The sequence below is a fragment of the Pyrus communis genome, chromosome 1 (genome assembly GCF_963583255.1).
Source record: "Pyrus communis chromosome 1, drPyrComm1.1, whole genome shotgun sequence".
Classification (NCBI taxonomy): domain Eukaryota; kingdom Viridiplantae; phylum Streptophyta; class Magnoliopsida; order Rosales; family Rosaceae; genus Pyrus; species Pyrus communis.
In genome coordinates, this window is record NC_084803.1 from 42,095,987 (window position 1) to 42,122,203 (window position 26,217).

The 26,217-nt window shown below is 37.1% G+C and overlaps 2 protein-coding genes across 2 annotated transcripts; both read right to left on the reverse strand.

The window, feature by feature from the left end:
• Window positions 1–3,201: 3,201 nt before the first annotated feature.
• Window positions 3,202–5,447, reverse strand: LOC137715153 (uncharacterized). Its single transcript, XM_068454390.1, has 4 exons — window positions 5,342–5,447; window positions 5,054–5,151; window positions 3,826–3,974; window positions 3,202–3,493 (listed from the first exon to the last, which is right to left on the reverse strand). The coding sequence occupies exons 2-4, from the start codon at window positions 5,142–5,144 to the stop codon at window positions 3,416–3,418; spliced, it is 318 nt and encodes a 105-aa protein (XP_068310491.1). The 5' UTR covers window positions 5,145–5,151; window positions 5,342–5,447; the 3' UTR covers window positions 3,202–3,415.
• A 4,026-nt stretch (window positions 5,448–9,473) lies between these two features.
• LOC137728145 (uncharacterized) lies at window positions 9,474–23,575 on the reverse strand. Its single transcript, XM_068467023.1, has 28 exons — window positions 23,504–23,575; window positions 23,270–23,386; window positions 22,866–23,168; window positions 22,706–22,765; window positions 22,495–22,587; window positions 21,339–21,567; window positions 20,248–20,354; window positions 19,519–19,581; window positions 18,737–18,837; window positions 18,253–18,347; window positions 18,123–18,143; window positions 17,561–17,656; window positions 17,317–17,437; window positions 17,001–17,144; window positions 16,524–16,720; window positions 15,007–15,278; window positions 14,697–14,798; window positions 14,141–14,317; window positions 13,832–14,020; window positions 13,169–13,410; window positions 12,944–13,090; window positions 11,798–12,014; window positions 11,294–11,422; window positions 11,071–11,187; window positions 10,512–10,586; window positions 10,250–10,429; window positions 10,036–10,095; window positions 9,474–9,769 (listed from the first exon to the last, which is right to left on the reverse strand). Exons 1-28 carry the CDS (start codon window positions 23,573–23,575, stop codon window positions 9,695–9,697), a joined length of 3,801 nt encoding a protein of 1,266 aa, XP_068323124.1. The 3' UTR covers window positions 9,474–9,694.
• Window positions 23,576–26,217: the final 2,642 nt, after the last annotated feature.

The window sequence follows — 26,217 nt, forward strand, 5'->3', positions numbered from 1 at the left end:
ATAGAGAGAGTATTCTTCTTGGATTCTCTTTGTAAGAATTTTAGATATCCTTTAATCACATCCGTTTATTGTACATTGTACGATCAATTTTCGTCAGATGCTGTTTATATTTATATTTAAATTTAAATTAAAAAATTACAATGATTTTTTACCATAAATGTACAAACGTGATTTGAAGATCCCAAGATCCTCACAAAGAAGGTCTGGCTAGGATCCTCACTCTATAAAATAGATTAAGAGCTTGGTTGGGAAGTGCTTTAAAATTGCTGAAAGCGTTTTTAGATAAAATATTTTTTGTTTAAATACATTTCAAGTGCTTCATGTAAAAAACATCAATTATGTTTTTCTTATAAGAAGCACTTCAAGTAATTTTCATGATTAACTTGCATTTTTACTAGAAAGTGCTTTTTCAAAAATGATTTCACTCATTTAAAATTATTTTTCAAACGAGTCCGAAGACTTCTGTGTATTGATGAATGGCAAGGACAAGAGCTTGAAACATGTCATTTAACCCGAACAATCACCTCCAGCGGCCCAAATTGAAGGGAAGAGGATCCTGGCTGGATCCCCACGTCCTAATCGTTGATCGTATATCGTGCAGTTAGTTTTCGTCAAATACTAAACTTGTGTTTAATTTTAAATAAAATAATAATAAATTCTGACCACACAATGCATGATGAATTAATAAGATGTGAGGATTCCTAAGATCCTCACAATTTGGATCCGAATGGGATCCAAATCCAAATTAAAGGGCCAAGTGGTGGGTCATGTGAAGCCCCCAAAAAACTTGAGCAAGTTAGATATGATTTTGCACTAGTAGGCAAGATTAACGTCAGCCACGTTTATTTTTTTCCTGTTGCGTGCATTATACGCGTGAAGTGAGCTCGGCACTTGGACAGACAATTTTTGTTGTCGTGGGGCCCGTTGCAGCAGCTCTACTACCAACAAGCAGTGAGTCCTTTCTTCCTTGATGAATTGTTCACACCAGTTCTACATTTTGGCTATGTGGACTGAGGAGAAATAGGGGCTCAGGGGGAAGAGGATTGTAACATACGAGAAGTAAGGGGGTTAACCTCCTTCAAATGTACAACATGGATTCTGGCATGCGATGTAGTTGGATTCTCACGTCGATTCGTATGATTATGTGAGACTGTTGAATTTCCAACGGTAGAATTTTTTTTTTAAAAGTTACCATTGTGCCACGTGTCACGTGTTGGTGCATCAGATTTTAGCTGAGTTGGGAAATCAATGGTCAGGAATAATACAATGGTAAAAAAAATTAAGAATATATTTATTATACTATAAATACTCAACCCTCTTCCTTATTCCCCACTTCACAACTCAACATTTAGTTTTACTACAAATTTCTATATTTGTTTTCCACTTTCCAAATCCATTCTTTACCAAAAAAAAAAAAGGAGTGAGAAGGCAATTTGGTCGATCAGGACGTTGCTTTGCTTGAGAGTTAGGTGTGTGTTATTCATGAACCGATCACGAAAAATGAGATGAGGGTGCAACAAATGTGAAAGAAGATTCATACACAATTTGTCAAGTAGATTCAAGGCACATCCAGGACAAAGGAATCTTCGTATTGGCAAGAAGTCCTCACAAAAGCGGAGGCAATTTATCGAAGTGGCGATAATCTAGCAATGAGGTAATAGAAAGCACAAATGTGATTTAATCTTCATAACAACAATACATCATTCACAAGAGCACAAACGTTGGAAAATTGTGAAGCATACTTTAAAATACAAAATTGTGCCATGCGTTGGATGCCCTAGCACTAAGCATTGTATGTCTTAGGTTGTAGGCTACCGAGAATAATATTGTTTTAATATTGTACTAGTTGTAATGCTATGCTTTGCTTTGTATTAGAAATTAAATTTTTGGAGTTAAACAAGAAGCTTCAGAGTAATGATACACTTACCACATTTTTCATACCATATTTGTATCATCTCTCTAATAAAAGGTAAGGCCCACCAACACATGTGAGTCTTACCTTATTTGGAGATATGATACAAACGTGGTATGGACAATATGGTAAGAGTTACATTTTTGGGAGTTTTATTTCAAAAAACAAACTTATAAAGTTCACACTTAAACACAATTACAAGACATAGAAATAAAAAATATATATATGTGAATAGTGATCGCTCTTGCTTTTACCCTTGCCCAACGGATGGAGTTGCACAAAGGCAATTTACATGTCTTGCCCTTGCCTTACGTTGGCCCTCCTAAAACGAGTGAACTGCTCTTAAAGATGTAGGGTTTGGTTTTTATGAACTTGCCTACTATTTTTGGGGTTGCTATATGTTGAGGTATTCATCAATTCTCCCTCTCGCAACTTCTAAGGAGTTGTCAATTTCCCCCCCCCCCTCCCCATCCAAAACTTTAGTTTTAATCGATTACCATCCTGAACTTTTATAATTAGCCAATTTCTCCCCTAAATCTTAATTTTAGCCGATCATCCTCTTGAGCTTTTTGATTAACTCAACTTCTTGATTTGAAGTGGCGGCCAATACATTTTTCATCAAGTTGGAGATTGTTGGAAATAAGAACTCAAAATTTACGGTTTTTTGGTGGAAGTCTACTACCGTATGAAATTTCTAGTTTCTCAATCTGTCATGTTGAGAGCTCAAGTACACTGTCATATCAAACATTGTGTTTTGGTCGCTCAAGTGTGACGTTTCCTGTTTTGGTTTCCTTGGTGTACAAGCCTTTGGAGTACTTATCCTAGTAGGGTTTTGTTAGGGGGATTAGGGTTTAAATCGAGAAATTGTCACCATCTGTAGGGTTTTTGGGTGCTCTCCTTCCTTGAGAGTTCAAAGATATGAAAATTTATAAGTTTGCAAGCTTGTGAGATTGGTTGTGACCGTTTCAGTTACAACTCGTTACGTCGAACGGCGTGGGCATCGAAACATATGAGCGTCAATATGTTCTTATGAATGTCCAGTTTCGAATGCAACGTTGATACTACGAGACATGCTCCAACTGCCTCAGTATCGTAAAACATGGTCCAATTGCATCGCTTCAATTGAAGAACACTCGGAGCTTAACTTTCAGTAATGCAGATATTCATGATACATGTATCGCAAATTGGTAGATCACATTACTTACACATACGAATGGGATTCTACGTACGAGTTCCACACGAATGAGAGATATGAAGAGTAATACGTAATTAAATTTGCTAAAAATTTATTGTTATATTCAACTGGCTAGGTGCATTATGAAACTGAACATCCAGTATATCAGACACTAAACCAATTAACTACATTATAAATTAAATAAAGGAGACGGACGACTATAACAAGCAAGTAAAACTCTTCTTTCAAATCTCAGTACATCAAGTATCCGACAGTCGCATTTTGCGGCAGACAAAATCAGTGTAAAGGACGCGATACTCCTAAACTAACTAGGCTTTGACGGGCTGAGCTCGAGGCCTCCAGAGTCCTAGCCTATATTTGTGAGTGTATTTCAAGATGAGCTTCCTCTGCAAAAGAATCCAGCTATCAAATTTTAAAATACAAATCCACGTGAAGTAGTGAAATTATTTTCACCATGAAATGAACACCAAGTTTGCAACTTTCAAATCCTTGAAATTTATTCCTTTTTTAAAGAAAGGGAGACACGGTTTTCGTTCCACACCCATTAATCAGCAAGACAGAAACTTTACAGCTGCTAAGTAGGTACTGCACCTATACATTCCTAAATTACGAGAACTGATAAAAAAAAACAGATACTTTACTGTGTTAATGCCCAGCTGGTGCTGAATAATACAGTTATTAAACCATACGACGAGTGTTAGACTAAGAGATTGCTTACATGTTTGCAAGGGACACCAAGTTTCTTCAGCCTGAGAGTACGAATGACAAGCAACTTTTGGAAGTCTCCGATCTCAGACTCAAGCTTGGTTACATGGGATTCCACTCCATTGCCAATGCCATTCAAAAACTCTGGGATCCCAACCTTCACTGCAAGAAAAAAAGAATGAAAAAAAACCATGCAAACCCAATTTTGATGTTTCCCACTAAATTAAATCCACTATTCAACAGAGCCTCAATTTCAAAGAAGTTCAATTTCCAGGAGTAGAGAACATTTCCTCATAAAAATAGATAGTTACAAAGAAGAAACATTGAATAATAAAACACAACATTTGACTTGACACTGTTTACATCCCCCAACTTTCCCAGCAACCAGACAACTGTGGCAACACAAGCATAACAAACCTCAGTAACCATTCCTTTTACCGTTTGTGGAGAAGTGACCAATAAAGTTTTTCACTTCTATATATTTTTTTCGAAAAGAGAAGATTTATTTCAAAAAAAAGCTGTACATCTAAGTGAACAAGTAATGCACAAGTAATCTATAAGTAAACTAAAACATCAAGACACTGCAGCCTAGCATCCAAGCTAGTATAATGGTCGATAGAGGTATATTCCTAAAAATAAGAGATACAAAAGCCCATAACGTTGCTCAATACTTGACCCTTTTCCCACACCTCCACCATTTCCAATCCCCTACAATCTTCAAATACCTGTATGGGTTTAGGGTAGTATAATGGTCGATAGATGTGTATCCTTTAAAAACGGAATACAGGAGTCCATAGAGTTCCCGAAACTTGACCTTTTCCCACACCTCCGCCATTTCCAATCCCCCAGCATCTTCAAATATCTGTTGATTCCTTTATGACCAAATACCCCAAATAATAAGCAGCACCAGACGTACCCATTTTTACCACCATCCAGTATTCTAAACTTCTGACTCAACGGCTCCTTCGAAACCACCCAACAAGCATTAATCAAATAAAAAGCATATTTATTTCTATCAAAGCCTAAATTAAAAGCATTACAAAAACTAACCCTAGATTTCTTTTCCCATTTCTTTCCACTTTTTCCGGCATCAAACACCAACATAGCTACTTAACTAGAATTTTTTTTTAACATTTGAACAAGTGCAAATCAACAAATGCACATAACCCAGAAATTTCTTCCCTATCCATTTTCTGTGAGCCAAGAAAAAAATGGAAAACTCGACCAAAATTTGGGGTTACCTAGGTAAGGGTTTGATTTGGTGGAGAATCTGGCCAACCCCGGTGTCGAAAACATTGATCTGGTGTTGAATAGCATTTGCCTTAATGCCATCTTCTGCCTGTGTCGAATAGTAATGTTCAAATTGATGAGTGTATATGGATTTGTGTTTATCCTTATCCAACGTAAATCAAAGTCTATCAAACCTAAAACATTTGCAAACAGAGCAATTCAAAAACTTTCTCGGGAAAGCACCCAGATTTTCCCGAGAAAATTAGACAAGAAAATGGAGTTCAAAATTTCCCTGATACCTTGCTGGCGGAGGGCGGGAGGGGGAGCCAGAGAAGAGTGAGTGAAGACTGCCAAAGGAGGTGGGAGCGAGACGGCTTTCAGTTGCTGCGGGGAAAGGAAAGGGGTATGTTTGGCAAATTTATTTTATTTTTTCTCTAACATAATAAAATCGGGTGGGTATGTTTAGCAAATAAATTGGTTCAAATAGAGCAACAGTGTACCGGCAAATCATATTCTACCCACCTCATAATTATATTTTTCTTTTTAATTATAAAAATGTTTAAAGTATTAAATGAAATTTTTGAATTACTAATAATAATTTTTATTTTTATTTAAATTTTTTAATCCGTTTTTTGTTTCGTTTGGGGTGAGTCTCAAATTGACCAAACCATTCAAACCGATCAATCTGAACTGTTTTGGTTGGTTTGGTTTGATATTGATCAAGAAAAAGGGTCAATTAAATTTAAAATCATTCGCTTTTATGTCAATTTATTTTTATACTTTTGAAATTGACTAAAACCAAACTGAAACGGACTGTCACATCCCGGCTCAGGGCGGACCACTTCCCGAGCCCGCTCCACCACCGTAGCACGATATTGTCCGCTTTGGGCTTACCATTCCCTCACGGTTTTGTTTTTTGGGAACTCACGAGCAACTTCCCAGTGGGTCACCCATCATGGGATTGCTCTAGCCCCCTTCTCGCTTAACTTCGGAGTTCATACGGAACCCGAAGCCAGTGAGCTCCCAAAAGGCCTCGTGCTAGGTAGGGATTGGAATATACATATAAGGATCACTCCCCTGGGCGATGTGGGATGTGGACTCTATATTTTTTAATTATCATTATTCTTATTTTACACATGTGAAAATATTATAGATTATTTGAATGTCTAATCGTACGCATATTAACATATTATAGAATGTGTGAGATGTATGGATGTTTAGAAAATTAAAACTCTTGAAATATTGGATATTTTTTTATTGATGTAAGAGAAATAGGTTTAAACACACCGAATCAACCGATAATAATAGTTTGGTTTGGGTTTAATGATGGTATTGATCGAAACTGAATCAAACCGAATCAAACGGACTACGGTGGTTTGTACATACCCCCTCTGCATATCCTCATCCTCAACAAACTCTCCCACAATTTCAGTTAACATATGGTTACAGTGGTGAGCATCAATTCCCTGCTACGAAATCGTTCTCGAGAATGTAGAATCAGTTTCATACCAAAGCACAAGCAAACAAGGACCTGGTGAAGCTCTAGGTTGTCACTTCACTGAGCATAATGTTTCTATGTAAGATTACCGTCCTCACTTGCCGGTGAATTCGGCCGCCTCAAGGATATCTTGAAGAAGCAAGCAAAGGGTGTGGATTTCAAGCTGCACTTGATCGATGCTATGTATGCGATATCAAGGTTACCATGAAACATGAGAGAACGAGAGAATATAAACAACTTCCTTGTGATTGTAAGCTTGTAAGATTGTAAGCTTGAATCAAGGTTACAAGGGAGTTGTTTATATTCTCTCGTTTTCTCACGTTTCATGGTAACCTTGATATCGCATACATAGCATCGATCAAGTACAGCTTGAAATCCACTTCCTTTGCTTGCTTCTTCAAGATATCCTTGAGGGCGTATGTACAATTCACTTGCGATATCAAGGTTACAATGAAACGTGAGAGATTGTAAGCTTGATTCATAAATACTTATCACAACCTTGTGATTGTATGAACTGAGAAGAAGCAACAATCTAAGCCACAAAAATTAAAAACAAAAAAAGGCAGCACTGAGCAAAACGAAGCAGCACAATACACAAAACGAACTCCCAAAACAGCCCACCGTTTGGTGAAAAGAAGGCTCTAGGGCTCCAGCAAATTACCACCGACACTTCAAGAATCATTTACCAGCAAGCACACACCACAGCGTAACAACATACAGACAAATCCTAGTCCGAGAAAGATACGCCCGGGTTTGCGCCTTGCATCAATTGGCAAGGCTGGCGTCATTTATGCCGCCCCAACCTTGCGTCAGCTAGCAAGGCTAATATCAACATGGCGTCAGCTAGCAAGGTTGATGTCAACATGACGTCGGTCATGTTTTTTAATTTTCTTATGTGCATGACGTGTGCATTGCACACGCAAAGGGGAGAGTGAGCCGATATAAACTACAGCAGTGAGCTCTGTTGCGACAAAAGAGCCCAACGACTCTATGACGTGGCACATCCCAGACTGTTGGATTTCCAATGATATAAAAGAATTACCATTGTGACATACGATGTGTTCTAGTGCGTTTGATTTTAAATGAGTTTGAAAATCAATGGCAAGGATTACCAAGCAATAAAAATTATAAAACATAGGGAAAAATATGATTTTTTTTTTTTTTTTATAAATACCCAACCATTTTATTATTCTATAAATACTCAACATCTTATTCAAATTAGACAATCATTTTATTTTCAAATAATAAATTTACAAAGCATAAAAATAAGATAAAATTTTAAGAATTGTGAATAGTATCACCCTTGCTGTTGCCCTTACCCAATATAAAATTGAAACATAAGAATACAAGGCTATCTCCCAAAAACCAAGAACAAATGATATTGATGAAGACGCCCCCTTCTATGCCATCGATACCAACTAGTGATTTGTACATATACATATATTTATTAAAACAAGAACAAATGATATTGTAACACAACCAGGAAAAAACTAATCAAACTTAGAAGGGGAGGCATTGGCATAACTATTTTTAAATGAAAACCTCTTATAAAAAGCTAATTTGAAACGAAAATCACTCAGCTCGAACATAGCTAGGTTGTTATTACTTGCTGTAGAAGCAGAAAAAGAGAGATGAGCATTTGCTTAAGGCCCCATGGTGGCTGTATGAAATTTGAGAATCTGTCAAAGTCATGCATGATGTAACTGTATGAATCTAATGACATGGAGAGCTGTTGAGAAGAATTAGGACCATCACTAGAACAATGTTTTGGACCATCTATGAAATGCCACATATCCTCTATATGTTATGTTAATATTTGGCATTTGATTGATGCTTTTACAATAAGTCCACCAAAAAATTGATCCAACAAATGGAACTATCAACTCTGTTTCGTTTTCAGGAAATGATCATACAGAGCAATTCAAAGCAGTACACAGAGCAATTTAGATAATGACAAACAAGAAAATTAATCTAAAAAAAATTAATCAAGAAGTAATCAATTTAGATAATCAACAACTATAAACATGTTTTCTCCATAACCTTGAAAAAAAAACTGATTTGAAGTGTTTACCAAACACTTAAAATGCTCCGAACTTTTTTCCATTCCCACTTTTTTAAAAAGTAGCTAAACCAAACCAGGGCTTATAGTCATAAGTTATACTTAATTCTGAATTTTACGCAATCTCTCTTTAGTGCTCTCAAAAGTTACAAGTGAGAATTCGACCTTTAGAAGATATTGTTAACCCTAAAATTCATTTAATCACTCTCTAATGCAAACGAGTTAAAAGTTAAAGGTCAAATTTGACTCCGTATCCATTAGATTCAGTGACTTTCACATCCACATTTGGAGTGAAATATGACATTATAACTTGGTAGATGTTATTGACACTTCAAAAACGTCATTGTGCACTCTTCGTAAGTATAATTTTATTTCTAAATATAGAAAGTTTGAAATGCACAACGGAGTTTGAAGATGCTATTTCCAACGCACATAAAAAGTTGGGAGTCAAATACCACTTTTAACCTCAAATTTAACTCAATTTCTCTCCAATGCATTAGAGAAGTTGGAGTTGTATATGACTCCAGAATCAAGTGCAAAGTCATATTTGATTCTGCATTTGGCTCCAAGAGTCATATATGTCTTTGCATTTGACTCCAAAAGTTATATTTGACCTCTGAAGAATTGTATTAAATACACGTAAGTATTATAGTCAAAACTATTATTTGATTCTTATTTGATGTGGAAATGATATAACATTTGAAGTCAAATTTGATTCCAAAATTGACTTTCTAACTTTAACTTTAAACTATTGCACGGATGATTAAGTGAGGACAGTATCGATGAGATTAGTGAAACCCGTCCATTTCTCTGAAAATTTAACAGAACTTACCTTGAGTCTCTGAAAATTTAACAAAATTGAGCTCATGTCTTCACAGTATTGAATAATGTCCCATGTTCGAATTCGTGAAAGAAGGGAAACAAATATAAAACAATCGAAACAAAAATGCAGTGGGAGTTCCCACTCTTCAAAACAATTATCGGAGCAGCTCTGGGCCTTCAAGAAACCAGATAGCCGGACAAGATGGTGTAGAACGAAGAATTAGAGGATCAAACATAGCCCTTTTGGTTGGAGATGGCCTTACAGTCTGGAATTCAAGACTGGTTAACATAGAGAACCGGCACCAGCCCCGCCATTTTTCCATCCCTGCCAGGGCGTTTCTTCTTCACCTGTAAGGAGTTAAAATGCCATACATTAGCAACTGACATGAATACACTATGTTGTCTCGCTAGCGAGGACGTCAGAGAATGACCCTTCAAAGAGCAACTAGAGAAAAAAGACGTCCAGATGAAAATTATTAAGCGAATTCTACTTTTGACGAGACAAAAAAGAGTAATAATAATACGAAATCAACGTTATCCAAATACATGACATGTAAAAAACACGAACAAGAATTTTCGTTTTCCTTTTGATGCTATTCACTCTGTATACTTACGTAAAACCAGCCATCCACTTCGTACTCAATGTCAATCTCTTCTCCCGCCGTTAAACTTAACTGCAAGTCCGGAAAAAACCGTGTTAATCACCTTCTTGTAAAAGACAGCAATAGTTCATTTTTCAACTTCCGCATCGTTTATCAAGCAGAACACCAGCTGCATGTTAGGAAAGGGAAACTCCATGCTTTAAGGTCAGACTGAATTTTGACTTACCTCATCATCTCCACCAGCAGTGAAGTCATAGAGTGCCGTTCCATGCTGAAGATTTCCAGATGAAATGCGTTCGTCATCATGAGAACCAAAACTCTGGGATCCTCCCCCAGCTAAGGGATTTTCAAATGACTCAAATCTTTGTGTGACAGGTGACGAGTATGGTGGAGGCTCTTCTCTAATCTGCAAAGAATTAGAAGAATTACAGTTATGACGGAATCATAAAATTAAAAAACTAGTTAGAAGAGAGGCAATGAGCACTAACCGGAGAACCTAAACCCTCAGCGAATGAGGGACCTCCCGTAGATGGATTGCTATATCTGCTTCCTCCAGACATCTCCTGTTACAAATAATTAACTCATCAAACAACTGAATCCTATATGGCAGATGATAGAGTGTATTTCAATTAAAAATCTATAATCCTCTCCGGGCATCAATCAGGCAATGAGTTTGTATGGGTAAAGAAAATGCTTTGATCTTAGTTCTTATAAGCAAGTGATAACTGTGCATCAACCCTTTCCACGATACCCTATGCTTAGAAAAAATGTTCAAAATTCAAATCTTAAAAACACAAAAGCTATACTTTGGTCGAGTCATGGTTGAACCAACTTCATGGCATTGAACTGTAATAAAATACTAGAAAGATGATAACTTCTTAAAATGATTATCGCATGGTCAGTATCTAGAACTGCATTAACGTTCTAGAGCCTAGTAAGAAATCTTAAGCCTAGAACCTTAACAAATGTGAAAGTGGAAGTATATTATTAAAAAAAGTTAAAAAACAAAGAAAATATTTATTAGAATTTGACCAATGCATCTCATACCGGCCGTGAACTGAAAAGTGAAGGGTAGTTCATTCCGCCAAAGTGAGATGATATCGAAGTTTCAACTGATCCCGTTGATTCTGGGGAAGATGTCCCGGATGACCTCGCATCATCTTCCTACAATCCAAGAATATAATTAGTGACAACCTCCTCATTGTGTACATGATTACTCCAATGTTATTGCATGCAATGCCAGCCCAGGAACATTATGTAAAACACATACCTCCAGCTCAGAAGTCTCCAAAAGGGTCTTCGCCCACATATCATCATAACTAACTGAAGGTCTAGAGATTATGTTTTCTTCATCAACATCGGGAGCATCAGTTCCAGCACCAGCAAGAAATTCATTAACCTAACAAGAAGTCGAGGTGAAATAGTCATCCATTTGAAGTGGATCAAGACATTCCACCGTAAGCCAATTTAACTACTATAGTTCCAATTCCACTTTCTAAGACAAACCTTAAACCAGTAATTTATAACACTGAAAAACAGTATCAATGAAAAATTCCCACTCAAATTCCTTTTAAAAGTTAGACTACAAGATTCAACAGAGGAAGGAAATTATAATAATATGTTTAAAGATCTCTCAAATCAAATTTAGAGTTTGTGTCGAGACATAAGATAGCAAGATGTTAATAAATATCTCACTTTTTTGTCAGGACTAATATATTTAATTTCTTTCGTCTGTAAAATTTGAAGTTTAATTTAAATCAAATAAATATTTTACCCTGCTCACTGCCGGTGCATTATTTCCTAAGAGTCCGTCATCACCAAGGTTTGCTGCCCAAGCATTTACAAGGTCATCATCAAGCACATCAGGATCCTCAGGTGCTGGTTTAGATTTGTACATAAGATCAGAAATTCCAGTAGCAACAGCTGGATCACTCAAACCAGTTGATGCACTAATATTGTGCCGCGTGCGGTAGATGTCGATAAGTTTTCCACTGTCAAAAGATTACGAAGGGAAATCAAATAACAAATGCAGATAGAAAAGAGGGTAAAACTGGTGTTCAAAAGAAATCACACTAGCCGTCAAATGAAAAGAGTTTTAGTATGTGGGAATCATCTCATTAAAATTTAGAGTTAGACCGATGATTTTTGACACAGTCAATCCCTCATAAAAGTGCTTTGTAAGCACTAAGCAGTGATTAGTCGTAAATTACCCTCACTCTTTACTAATGCTCATACCAAATGGGACATGCTTAAAATCCTTAGACAAGGATCAAAATAAACTTTTCTTCTATTTGCACCTCATAAGTATGGTGACAATTAGTTTAATAGTTACTTTGGACAATATTCTAATTGTATCATGCTTAATACTTTTTTTTTAAGATTTCCAGGAGGTTTTGGAATTTGGAGCAAATTTCCATGTTTACATGTATAATATATTCTAATATTCCTACTAATATTTCCTTAACATTTGGACTACAAATATTTCCACCGACATCAAGATTTTTAACCTTTGTTATCCGGCGTGTCAGACACTAGGAGTAAGGTGAAGAACAATTGTTCGGTAACATGGTATTATGTACATCGAAAAATTTCATGGAAATGAAAGAGGACATTGTACAATTAGTGTTGCGTAGTGAATAGATAACACATTTGAGAAATTCTGGTTTTACCTATACAACAGAGAGAGAGTCTAATTAAAGCATTCGTGCAAAAGGCTGACATTGTTTTTCTGGACACTTGCTAAAGAACTAGAAAATTGCATCTCCACATTCCGGAATCAAGTTTTACTCACAAAATAACAAAAACGCCTCACACCTCTTATTCTTTCAAATACAACAGATAAATATCTGACCAAACAAAAAATTACAACAGAAAAATATATGTCAAATTAAAGACATAAGCACTATAAATGAGTTTGTACCTTATTGGCCCCATTGGCAGATACTTTGCTCTGGGGACGTAACAAAACAGCGAAACAAGATCAAGCAACCGTTCATGAGTTTCATATAGTTTCTTAAGTTCTGCATCTGTCCATTCCTTATTAGCATTGTCATGGCTGCGTATTTCCCTGATTACCCACACAACAAACTCTTGTGAATACCAAAAAAAGAATGACGCGTTTAAAAAAGAAATTTGTATCACTTACTTGATCAAATCATCTTGTGCTCTATACATTTCATCAAGAACATCTATCATGGGACTTATTAGAGCTCCAAGGCCTGTGCCACTTGCTCCTTGATCTTCCCCATTACTGAGATGCATCTCAGAAAACTGAGACTGCACTCCCCCATGTGCTAACGTGTGTAAGAATTCATAGATCTGTAGCCTAAAAGGTTCACCAGACCTTATTGCCAAAGTTGTAAGAGCTTGAGCAGCAATAATTCGAACCTAGAGAAACCCAAAGGAACAAACAACATATAAGACAATCAAATGAGTAGAGGGTGAGTTCACAGGTTAACAAATCTGTGTGCACGTGTGTGTACATTCTGTAGTATCTAGGCTCCCATCCAAAAAATGTAGAGGGTGAGGTCACATGTTAACCACGGAAAATCAGTAAACTAGAGTTTTATAGGATACTCCTGCATGCCCACTATAGAGCCACCAACAGGCAAAGTATATTCTCTAACTACCACTACCATTGTCTCGATGCTTTAGAAATCATGCCTTAACAGAATATTGTAACCCTTAACCATGACCGCCAGACCGTGGTAGTACATAGGAAAACTAGTATTTAATTCACCCTGTTATCGTCCTAAGATAAAGTCAGTAACAAATGTCAAATGCCTGACACTGAGTTGGAAGCTAATACCTCCCAGCTGCCACTGAACGCACATCTCTGAAGCCTAGTCAATGCCCCAGCTAGAGTAGGATTACGAGAACTGGCGGCAGCAACCATTTTATCTGTATCTAGCATCATCAATGCAGTACCAGGAGGAGTTGAGGATTCCCACGCATATTCAGAAGCAGCATAGTTTGCATTTTCTCCAAGAAACCATACCTAACAGTACATTTGTTCAGCAATAAATAGAAAAGGATATGTACTACAGGTTATTTGATGGATGAATTGGAAGAGAAACAAATAAAGCGTCTACTTATTGAAAAAAAAAAAGATGCTTACAGCTGCTTGTACTAATCTCTGTAATGCCAGAGCTGATTTTGGATCAGACGCAGATACCCTGTCTACCGACGTAATGCCAAGCATTGACCCAGGTTGTGGTGGTGGTAAATCAAGAACTATGGTAACTGCTTCTAATGCTGTGTGTTTCCCATCAGGACCAGCTCCGACAAGACATGTCTGGAATCAGAAAGTCAATAATGACGATTAGTTAAAATCACTGATACAAGTTGCAATCATCAATAGAGATTGTTTGTATGCAATAAAGCCCGTAGATATGCAAAACAACTAAATACAAAATGGAATCAAACCATCACAACTGCACCAGTATCCTATATCCTCTTGCTCATTTTGGTGGGATAATGTTTACCTTATCGTCATAACTGACACAAGCCTATAAATGCACATAAGAAGCACTGGAAAACATACAGCAATAAATTCTTTCACAAGAAACATGGACTTCGCTAAAAGAAATGCAAGAAAATAATACGATGGACAAGACATACATAATTATCTAGATAGATAAGAACTGCCTATAGTGAGGATTGAAGGAAATTACCTTCCAAAGTAGTTGTAATACATCAGCATCAATCTTCCCTGGAACTTTAGTTGCAAAGATCCTTGCGATTTCAAGAAGAGTGACAGCCATATCTGGAGTCGCCTGACAATACAAATGGTTTAGCCATTAGCTGTTATTGGATGTGTGATGTTGTTCTGGTTTGGGATTGTGGCTTGGTTTTCTATATTTTTTTACTCAGTGGTTCGCTTCCTCAGCATCTTTGTACCGAAGTTCATTAATAGAGATTTCTACACATATGCATTTCCCAACAAATGACACACCATGAGACACTTTATTGTCCACTACATACCTTAAAACGAGCATGCAAAGTGAGCAAAATATCATTCAATAGTGTGGCTGTCCAAGCTGGATCAGAAAGCTCTGATGCAATAATAGATTCTAGTTGATCAAATGAATCGTGGGGACTTTGCATCCAGATCAGTGCCTTAATTACCATTGCTCGAACATAAACGCACTCGCAAGCTACAGTTGTCCGCACAACTTCCATCAATGAAGCTAACAAACTAGCAATTGTATCCTTGCCACCTACTCCAGCAGATACAGAAGAAGTTCTTCGAATGCCTATGTGGTGGGAAGGGAAACCACGAAACATAATTAGATCGCATTCCACTATACTAACTTTTCATCCTTTAAAAATACATAAAAGAACATGGCTAGTAAAAACACAAGCAAACAGTATAAGTCCTACATATTTCCAAAATACTTTGGGAGAAAGTACAGGCCTCATTTACATTTTGCCTACCTTGTTATAACATATCATGTGTTTTCTACCTATTTTACTCTAACATGGAAAATTCCAACTCATGTTATGCTAGCCACAAAAAACTGAAATTAAATATGGCATATCATTTTCCCAAAGAGATTAAAGAAAAACAAAATTGAGCGTGAAATTTTAGATAAAAAGTATCAAATATACACTGAAATGACTTTGCTAAAAAACACTCTAACCGGAAACATTTTACCTTCCTGATCTTGAAAATGAAAATACAAATAAAAAACCTATATATTTATAAAGCAATGCATGTCCTAGAGAACCAGAATGGTATAAAATCTTCACTCTGTGAAACATGTTGCTTAAAAAATTCAATCATCAAACCTAAGCCAGATAAACATCTGCAAAATTTTCATGCACAAACTGTTCTCAAGTATATTTGGTGCTAAATTCCCTGTGATAAAAGTAACTAAAAACCAAGCATGACTTTGGCTTGAAACATATATGAAGTTAATTGTGAATATTCCATAAATTTGTACACCAGACATGTGTAACTGCTGAACTAAGAGCATCGTTTTGTTTTACGTATTAGACACATACTTTCATTACTAAAAATAGTGCAATACAGGGCACGAGTAGTAGAGCTCACACCAGATGCAGAACTCATAGCATACTCATAAATAATTAATGATAATTATAAAAGCACTCTAATGCCTATTACTCAAAGGTATACACACACGCACATACACACACACACACACACACAATTATACATGCATATTCTATATATACACACATGCCTATTAATGATAATTATAAAAGGAATACAAACATGCCCATATTTACACACACACACACACAATTATACATGCATATTCTATATATATATAAACCGTAGCTAATGAGATATTTCCAGTGACTCACATCACTCATTGTATAGCTACATAATCTACAAAATTGATATCATCAAAATTAATGATCATCGATCCTCTAAAATATTAGATGGAAGGATGCTATGGAAGCTATGGACCAGTATCTAAAAGGTTACAACTTACAAGAGATCCTGTCAAAAGATAAAAAAGTTGGAAATTTACTTTCAGGATGTGCGGTTTCATTAATATTGTAATCCTGCGAATCGAGATACTCAGAAAATGTATTAACATGCACTGCTTCATCGATATCCTGTATTCCTATAGCAAATGCAGCAGCCCGACTCTTCCCCATCTCCTGCACAACTCTTGCTGCTGCATGGAGTACTGGCCTAGAGAAACTACGGAAAGAACTCTCCAACCTGTAAAAAAACAGGAAGCACTAAATCAAGAGAATATAATTAAAGTTTTTACAAAGCGAAAACTTTAGCAATACCACCTGAACTTTGCCCCATGTGACAGTTGACCAAAGGGAATTTTGTACTTTTATATTTATATTATTCTGCAACGTTTTAAGTTCAACCAGACTCCTACATATGAAAATACGCTTCAAAAACTACCTCTTAATATCAATTTTCACCGGGTTCTGATACCAAAATGAGAGAGAGAGAGAGAGAGAGAGAGAGAGAGAGATCCTTAAACCTTCTCATTACAAGTTTGATAAGGGGTTGTGGACGCCTTGTCTTGTGAGATTTATCTTTTGAGGAACCCTTCCCAGAAGGTGCTTCTGGAAACTTGAGAATCTCCCTAGTCAATCGGTACCACCCAGTACCCCGGTCTTCGGCCCTACATATTGAAAAGGTAAGCAAATAAAAATTAGAACTAAGTAAATGAAGAAAATTTTATCCGGGAGAATATGTGGGTCGAACACTGAGTTATACAACAATCTACCATCTAATTACGACCTTGTGATGACAAAAGGGATGCAATCAATATAAAAGGAATGCTTATAATACACCTCTCTGCACTATCATGTTTTCCCAATATACATAAAATTGCCTCAAAACAGACTCTTTCGCTGGGATCCAGGAGCAGTTGATAAAGCACAGAATTGAACTGAGATTTAATATCGGGCCTCTCTGTAGACACATTTAAAAACAAACAAATAACTTACAAGGAAACAGATAAATTAAACAGAGAGAGAGAGAGAGAGAGAAGAAGAAGAAGAAGAAGAAGAAGAAGAATTCATCATATAGGCTTACCATCCAAGGCTCGTGCTCTAGAAATTGTATAGCACAACCTCGCTAGAGCGACTCTAGCAAGAACATCATTCAAATGGAGGACATCCTGCAAAGCTCCTGATACATAGAACAAACCAAGGCACCACAAAATGCAGTAAGAACAAACAATTTGAGCATATTAAGATACAGACAAACTTTACAATTTGAAATTTCTACATGAAAAAAGAAATCTAAAATGGCATTGAACCAGATGAGACCAAACTCATTTCATTCACAAAACTCATTGCAAAACCATATCTTGTAACCGAACAAGTCTTTATTTTCTTTGCTTTCCTACATATAGAATGAAAATTTTCTAAAGGAGCCAGGCAAACAAAAAAATAAATAAAAATGTTCTTTTTTTTTTTTTTTGGTCAACAAATTTGAAATGTTCTCGTCACCTATATTAGCTAAGCCCGAGTTAAAATGATTGGCTAGAAAGCCTGTCTGAACCTAAAGCCATTTTCTTTTTCCACAGTAAAAATTGGATCCTTTGATATCTTTTCTTTTTCTCAGATTAAGAAACAAATATTGGGAAACATACCTCCAGGCTCTGCATGTTTCTCTGCACAAAGTAATGAATTGAAAAGTATTAGAAGCATAAAGATATGAAACTTAGTTTCACACACAATAAGAAAGCGGAAGCTTTAAAAAGGTTAAATTAATCAAATCACCTAAGCCCATTGCAACTGCATAAGGATCCTTTGTAGATAGCTCAGATAAAATTTCCAATGCATGTCGTACAGCAACTGGATCGGCAAATGAAACCCTGAAGTGTAACATAAACTTGTTTGACTTAGAGAACCAATTTCACAACAGAGGTACAGTTTCTAAAGATATCCCACCAATCATTGAGAAGTAATACAAATTAAGTACGTGTTGAAAGTTTAAGGATACGTAAAAACAGATTCAAAGCTTAAAAAGGACATGGGAAAAACAGAATGAGTCAGTTGAAAACGTTTCATCGAAAAAAACTTCTCCAACTAAAAACCTCATACAAGTAAAAATACATACATGGCAGAAGAAAATATCGGAACCAAATGGATATGTGCCGCATGCAATTGTTGAAATTGTATAAGGAAATTGATATGGAAAAATATTCCCAAGCAACAGCTCTATGTAATGAATAGTTGACTACCAGAATGAAGGAAAACACACCCTTGGGCAGCATGGTACAGAAATGCCTGGTTTCCTGGATCCAATGGAAGTCTCCTCAAAGCACTTAGGGCAGTGTATTGCAAGTTACTCCGGATGATGAACTGAAGTTGAAAATGAAAATTAAAGAATGTATATAAAACATGGATTAACTAAAGCATACGTAATCAGCTCGGTTGGGAGACCATGGGATAAGGAACAAGAAAAAATGCAGGTGCATAGTAGAAGAATTTTTTTAGAAATTGTAAGAGGTTTTTGTAACCAAAAAAAAGAGGAGAGATGTTTGAATAAGTGAGGTTCCGAGCATCCTTAAGGACTTCACAGGCTTTGGGCACCCCCAACCCCACCCCCCAGGTTTTACGTAAGCATACAGATTCAAGCATCCACTTTCTCCAAATTCAAACAAATCCAAAACCCTAATTCACGTGATCATGTGGCCTCTCAAAGTCTATCTTAAACACCAGTGACCAGCCAAACTTTCTTCTTCTTCCTAACTTCCCCCACTTCATTTGCAATTAGAACGGCATCCAAAATCTTTCTTCTAGGAAAAAAGCCCCTTCCCCAATATTAAATCTTGTAAATAACTAACAGAATTTTTTTAGAAAAACTACATGACCCACTAATGATAGGTGCGCGTTAGCATTAAAGTGTGTACCCGGTTCTCGAACATAATAAAAAAAACACTTGTACCACACATGTAGGGGAACCCGCCATTAAATACAATTCCAGGCCTTCCTTCCAGCATAAATATTAAAAATAAAAACCTTTGAGTAGATGTCCTTTACCTCTTTATCACCACCTTTAGTCCCAAACATACCTTTCTTGCGTTTTTGTGGGCCATCAGCAACCTAGAAATTAAAATGCGCAAAAGAGAAGACATTTGAAGAATTGAAGAATATCACCATGAAACCAGTAAAAAAATACATTATATAGAGCCATTATCTGTCTGACATTGATTCAAAGAGAGAGTTTAGAAAAGGATCAATATCGTGCAAAATATTCCCTTTAGCAAAATGTTGTATGCACTGAACAATATATGTTACTGTTAGGAGATAAATTTAATCCCAAGCTGTATCGATATGCAAGTGATATATTGCATGGATTGACAACATCTATTGCTGCTGATAGCATTGATCCATAGGTATTCATAACCAGAACTGCATTCTTACAATAAACAAAAATACAAGCACTCTCAATCTCCTTTTGATATCCAAATCCATCCGTAAAACTAGACAAGATGTTCAAAGCCCCACAACCACATTTAGATATTTGGATTCCCCCCAAGGCATATACACAGGCAAATATATTAGTTGCCACAATAACAGAGCTTCATAAAGCTTAGAGTTCCCCCTTATATCTCATAATTTTGTTTGGCTTTATTTGGTTAGACAGTAACCGTCACTCTATACCAAAATTACTCTTTTGTACCATCAAGAACAAAATTCTAAGATGATTTAGACATAACCCTATTGTAAGAAACAAATGAGTTTATATGAGATAACCCAAACGCATACCTTATCAAGAATGCCAAACACAATTTCGTACAATTTGGATAGTATTTCAGAATTGGTTGAAGAAGCATATGTAAGAGCCTTCAAAGCTTGCAGTCTTCGCGCATGAACTTCAACAAAAAATAATCTACATCAATAAACTGAACCTATATCTCCACTCTTAAAAGCACACACCAGATGATGCAATTACTTTGTCCCTGTTTAAGAACATCTCCCCTAATTCTCTTATGTGACATTAAGTTAATATTAAAAAGAAAAGAAATAGTGAGACTATTAATCAGTCACATTGAATTAACATTAAAAAGAAAAGAAAAAGTACTACTTTCTACTCAAATGCATAAACACTTCTATCAAACCCCTACCTACAAGTAATGTTTTGTAGGAATGTAACAGCAGATAAGAAAATTTTCAAATTTATTTGTAAAACCCACTATCTACAAAGTGAGAATACTGCAGCTGCCATCGCATAATTTCATAATTAAGTAAAATCAACAACGCTTGTAAAATCCTAATTACAAAGAAAGCACCTGGACACCAGGAAGCTGCAATTCCCACCTGTTATTCTTAAACAATTGAAAAAGAAGACTATACTAAGACTAACAGAATAGCTTAATGGAATAAGCAGAACACCAGATAAGATCTCTCAGAAGTCTGGCTAAAAACTTCATCCACCATCTCTAGCACTATAACAAAAGGAAAATTAATCTAACCATCATATTCTAAACTATCATATAAAAGATTTCCATTTGAATGGCCCATTTACATACTTATCCACTAACTTCTGTGCATATAGTTTAATAGAGTTTCTTTCTTTCAAAAAAGAAAAAGGCAAGAAATAGTTTAGAAGACCTAGGTCAAAACCCCTCAGAATTTAAAAGTTAGTTAACCAAGTCCATTTCTCGCCACGTTCAAAGACCATATAGACTTAAAAAGGATAAAGTGTGTCCTAGTATGTGCTGGAATATAGAACTTTGTGCATTGCATTCTCTTAATAGACAGCATACTACTCTAAGTTACTCCGACAATGGAAACCATGAAATGCAGTGATAAAAAGAAGCCTATTAAACTACGAGAAACTCTGAAAAATACTATACATTCTGCATTAGCATTTGAAACCTCTGTTGTAAGTTGATTCACTATTCTTGGTACAACATCAGCTCTAGTAACTCCTCCAACAGCATCAATGTCAGCTAGGGCATCCCAGTTTGGAGTTGGGATCCCACCACCAGTGCTTACACCTTGTGCACCAGTATCTGATAAAATTCTGGCCAAGTAATAATAGACATATCGCAGAACACTCCTATCCTCACACTGCTGATTGAGCTGCAGAAAGAACAAAGGCTTCTAAGAAAAATATGTATTTGAATGATAGACTGTCAGTCATAAAAGCCAACATTTATGATCTAATAAATGTGTTCTAGGAAAAACAATAAGAATCTCGTTTCTAGTTTAACCCCACAACACGTGTTTTCTCTTGGTAAAACTAAAAACCGAAAAAGTTTATCTTCCTAACAGCATTTCATCATCGACATATCTTTGGTTTATGGTTGGGAAATTTTCCAAAAGCACCAATGGAAGTAAACCAGAAATGAAGCTGTTCATAACATGAACACAGGAGAACAGAGCTCTCAAGAAAAGCAACGAGGGGTTCAGCAAAATATAATTTTGAGTCCTTGACCACTATAAGGATTTTCCTCAAAAGAAGCTCTCAGAACTCTGGAGGCACTCTATCAGAATCAATACTCCTTTTTAACAGATATGCAGGACTCATATCAAGGGATGGTAATAAATTGTGCAATTGTAGTTTTCATTCTTCATGAAACTTCAAGCCACTCCATCATCTTCAATATCCCTAATTTTAGCTATAGAAAACATATCCTACCAGTGCTGCACCACCTCACAAACCATACACAACAGTTAAGCTCGTTCAGACCCATATATGAAACTACCCTCGCAGAACAACAGACATGGCAAGTTGGCAACTAAGATTCAGTTGCAACATTGAAATTAGCAATGTGGGCTTATTGAATTGATGTGCTAAGTATCTTTGTGTATATGCCAAGTGCCGAGATTCTTATTGTCTTTCCTATTTGGCACTCATGCCTAGAGGCATCGCATTAACATGACAAGGGAACATGGAACTATATAACAAAGCAAAATAAGAATTTATAGAGTTCCTTATGATCATATGGAAGTATTGCTCTGCATTCCCTCAATAAGCTATATAACATGTAAACAAGCGAAAGTTACCATGAGAAGTGAAGGTGCGACGGAGGGGTCAACAGAATTGTAGACGGCAAGCTTGGGAAAGACGTGATTCACTAACTGCTTCTGGGATTTTTTCTATTCGCAATGCAAAAGATATGGAAAACAAACAACACTTAAATTTTCAAAAGTAAACAAATAAATGAAAGTACAAAAGTAGGTGTCCGCCCGAAATAGGTGAGTATTCAACAGCTACCTGATCGGATGCAGCAGCTAATTCGTGGATACTCCTTGCAAGTTCTGCATACGAAACAGGCTGCATTGGGATTTCAATTCCAGTTAGCCCCAATAACTAAACCCTAATCCCTAATCTAGAACAAAAAAATTTGATTTGATATGATTTGATCTTGAAGTACCTTGTTCTGCTTGTGCTTGTGCTTCTGCGGTATAATGTTGATGTTGGTGCGGACGGGATGCAACGCAGCTTTGGCGGCAGAGATGGTGTCGTTTTGAATCTGCATGAGCGCCGCCCTCTTCGACTTCTTCTCTCCGGCCGGCTTCCCCAGAGCCGTCGGAAGGCCAGCGCTGCTTTTTGGTGGAGAAGGCGCATGAGCCGCCGATTGAGTCGACGCCGAAGACGACGTCGTCGAAGAGGCGGAGGACGACGCTGTGGACGGGTCCGACGATATCAGATCCATCAGCGTCTTCCCAAACGAGTCCTAAACAAAAAAAAAAAAAACCGCCATGCATTTGGAAGTTGATAATTTTTCGTAGAGAATACGAAATGAGGAAAATGTGGAAGAGTGAGAAGAGGAGGTACCGCCATGGCTGAGCTTCTGCAGTCAGGGAGATTCAGGGAGAGAGACGGATGAGAAGAAGGACTTCCAGTTCCGGGATTTGGTTTGCGACGTCGTTTAAGGTGGTGCAACTCTGAAAACTGACAACAGACTGAAGAACATTCATACGGTTGATACTGTTATCAATAAAATCATGATTTTTAATAAATTATGTTAAAAAATTACACGTGCAGCGATAAATACGTGGAGAAATGGACTCGCTCAAAAAGCAAGTCTGCCGGACTCTCTGCCACGTATATCTCCTCTCCAATCAAACAATTCTGCATCATGTTTGTTGTATTGATGTTGTTTTCGTATCATATCAGTTATTTTAATATGTTATGTTGTATCATACTTATTATATTAATCGATTTTTAACAGATGTCTAATTACAACCCGGTTTGTCAATAAATCGTGTAATTTCGTGTGGAATCAAGAGTCATGCAAAAAATTGATGTGGATAATATTTATAATCTAACATACGATATCTTATCAGATTTTTAACAAGTGACTTGATAACTTCATCCACAAGTAGCCGTGATATTGCTTGCAACATTCTCGGCGTAGCATACTACATACGTTTAAGCATTCGGGATCAGTTTTGTTTGCCCAACATCCTCATCCGCACCAGACTCACATCTTTGTGAAAAAAAAAAAAAAAAGTTAGGGAAGCGTATCCTCTTCTTTTCCCAAACCACTTTCGTGGAAGCGAGCAACTAATGTTCGACCCCGTACGGCTTGACTGGTAGTAACTTGCAGTACAAGTTACGCTTTACTGCCTTACCATGTTCTTCAGATTTGCAAATTTATGCAGATAATAATAAATGTCAAATCGCTCGTCACGTTCAGAGAGTGCTAGCGTATGGAATGAGTCATTTCTTTTTATTTTAAAAAGGAAATTAGTTGGTGGTTTCGTTATGGTAATTCACTTTTTTAGGAGTCAAGAAGATTCACATAATCATTTCAGTTTCCTCGGCCACGATTGTATGATTTATCAACGTTAGGAATTGAACCCAGAACGTCCTGTGTAAAATACGAACATGAAATTGTTCACAACCATTTAACCACTTCATGATGGTTTATTGAATGAATCATTTTAAAAGACAATGTATGGGCTGTGTAAGACAATATATTAGACAATGTATGGTATAAAACAAGACATGGAAAAGATGAGTCGACTCGTACGTGCATATAGTAAATGGGCTAACATCACAGGAGCAGGCCCAAAACGATGAGAGTCCAACACCACTACATACCAATTTTCAGTGACATGGGTTGAATATTTTTCTATGGGCTGTGTTTGTGAATTCTTAATTTCCTATATATTTTTTTGGCTTTTAAGCTGAGGGGGTTTTTTTTTTTTTTTTGTGATACTAAAGTGTTTTTTGAATCACTACAAGATGGTACAATACAAAATAAGGAAGAAAAACCATTCAGAGTCAAACGTGAAAATTAAGAACAAAAGCATAATCTTCATTAAAAGATTCTTTGTTTGAAAATATTATGAGACGTAAACAAAAAAGAACTAAAAGGAAAATAAAACGCGTCTTCGAAACAAAATTTCAAAAAATAAAGCACGTTTTTTCGTCGCGTTAGAATACCTATGAAGTAGACCTTGGTAAAAAAACTCCCAAACTGATACACCCCACACTATTGCCTAGCGGGCATCGATCTCAAGATGTGTTAGCCATCACCTGGCTAGGTGACGTATCAATGACATGCATGAAGACATAACTAAAGTTGTCGCTGATGTAAATCTACAAAAAACTGGATAGAAATTCTTCCAAAATAAGGGCAAGACACGAACAAAGAATGATAATAAGTTCAGAGCATAATTATTAGTTTAGTAATTCTACAAATAATACAGAATAACGATATCTCTAAAGTACCATATAAACCACCTGGTGTTCACAACTTCGCCATCAAATTTGAAAGCCACCATTCATTCGATTGCCGAAAATTAGTGGCCACCGTAACCATTTTCCATCTTTTGCATTTTTAATTTCTCGCAGGTGGGGGCAGGCAGAGATTTATTATATGGTCTGTGTATGGTCCAAATTGGCAGAATTGCAACTTTGAAACGTGTCCAATTGGTGCACGATTTCGTGGAGGCAGCATTGAGCCAGCACCTGGCTTTCTAAGAGCAGTTCCACCGGGGAACCTTTAGGCCGGCACCCAGCCAAATTATTGGCCTGGCATCCAGCCAATTCATTCCAGCCGAGCAGATAGGCTGGCACCCAGCCCAAGCTGGTCTCTAGGCCGGCTCAGAATGTGCTGAGCCCTTGCCCGGCCTACATGACGCGTCACACCTCCCTCGACCTGAATTCGACTCCCTGGGTCTGATTGCTTTTGCTCTGTTGATCATTGCCTGCTCTTACTGGAAGCTTTCGAGCCGGTTGGAGGACAGAGAAGGAGGCGAGCGAGACTTAGAGAGCGGCGGCGGCGACGAGAAAGGCGACGGGTCGAATAAATCAGTGAAGGTGTTCGAGGATAAGGTTTTGGTTGTTATGGCAGGGAATGAGAACCCAACTTTCTTGGCCACGCCGGTTTCCGTGTGCTCGAAAGCTGCTTCTTTCGGCGGCGCTGACGATCATGCCGACGAACAGGGAATGAGCAAAAAAGTAAATAAGGAGGAGAGCTCCGAGAAAGCGAAAGAAGAAATGGGGTCCCATGATCCCGAAGAACCCGAAAATATTCGAAACCAAGACGATGAATCGGAGACTCAGCTGAGGCGATTACAAGAAGAACAAGTACAACATGAAAACCAGCGAGCTTAACTCCCACAAACTTACCTTCGTAACTCAACTTTGGAGCTTCAATCGAAATGGAGAGGTGTTTCAGCTGTGGGTTGCGTCGTTTCGCAGTGTGGGTTGGGTTCCAGAGAGAAGAAGAAGCAGGGAGTCCAGAGTGAAGAAGAAAAATTAAATTATTA